Here is a 1,049-nt window from a genome sequence, read left to right on the forward strand (position 1 = left end):
CCTTGTCTCACCTCTCACTCTTGTCTCACTCTTGTCTCACCTGTCTCTCTGCAGACGTGGCTGCGCAGCTACATTAAACTCTTCCAGTCTTCCTGTCAGCGCTGCGGTCGATTTCTGCAGGATGGACTTCCTCCAACATGGAGGGACTTTAGGACCCTGGAGGCCTTTCATGACACCTGTCGCATGTAACCTGACACCTGCCAGTTTATGGACTTGATGTTTTTGTTTTGTGTAAAGACATTTAAATAAAGTTGGATTTAATTTTTTGTACAGACCTGTATGTTCACTTGATGAGTTACTGATGTGACCGATCAGCCTGATGGTCAAACACCAAGTCTTCAGGTATCTGTGTCCTTTCCTGCTGGAAGTCTCACTTTCAGAGAACCAATATCAGAACTGGTATCAGAATAAAGAGCAGAACTCATGACATAATCGGTAACAGAATCAACAACAATCAGTAATAGGATCAATACCAGAATCAAGAATCATCTTCAGCTGGTTGGTTTGATGATCAGCTTGTTTCACTTTGAGTACAGAAAGTAATCAATAAATCAGTTGTGTCACAGTTGTTATCAGGAGGACTCAGTGGTCTGTGTCAGGTATTGATCGTCTGCAGCAAGCGGTAATCAATGACCTGCGTCAGGTATTGATCGTCTGCATGAAACGGACACTAATCAAACAGCTGTTTCAGTCATTGATCGTCTCAGTATCAGGTATTGATCATCAGCTGTGGTGAGAAGAATTATCATAGAAATGAAAGCGGTTGATATTCAGCTGATGAATGCAGCTGCTGACCTCTGGCCTGCTGAGACGTGATTGGACAGCCGAGTGTTTCCAGGGTGACCGCAGGAGCTGTTTAAAGAAACTCTCTTTGGCTTCTGTCATGTTTTAATGATTAAACAGGTGTTTTATCTGCAAATGAATGTTCAAGCGTCTCATTGTAAATCAACACGTAGCTGTGTTCATTCCAGACGCTGCTGCTGATCTGCACATTCGTCGTTACAGCCGTCCTGTCATCGTTCTCAGATCGGATGTTTGGGGAAATGAAA

At 43.6% G+C, this 1,049-nt stretch overlaps 1 protein-coding gene across 1 annotated transcript in view; it reads left to right on the forward strand.

Annotated features, from left to right (window-relative positions):
• Positions 1–274, forward strand: part of med27 (mediator complex subunit 27) — a 14,774-nt gene extending 14,500 nt beyond the window's left edge. The window contains exon 8 of the mRNA XM_008299728.1: positions 55–274. Coding sequence (XP_008297950.1) covers positions 55–189 — 135 coding nt within the window. The 3' untranslated portion in view covers positions 190–274. The remainder of the gene's footprint in view (positions 1–54) is intronic.
• Positions 275–1,049: the final 775 nt, after the last annotated feature.

The sequence above is a fragment of the Stegastes partitus genome, unplaced genomic scaffold (genome assembly GCF_000690725.1).
Source record: "Stegastes partitus isolate 25-593 unplaced genomic scaffold, Stegastes_partitus-1.0.2 Scaffold1452, whole genome shotgun sequence".
NCBI classification, from domain to species: Eukaryota; Metazoa; Chordata; class Actinopteri; family Pomacentridae; genus Stegastes; species Stegastes partitus.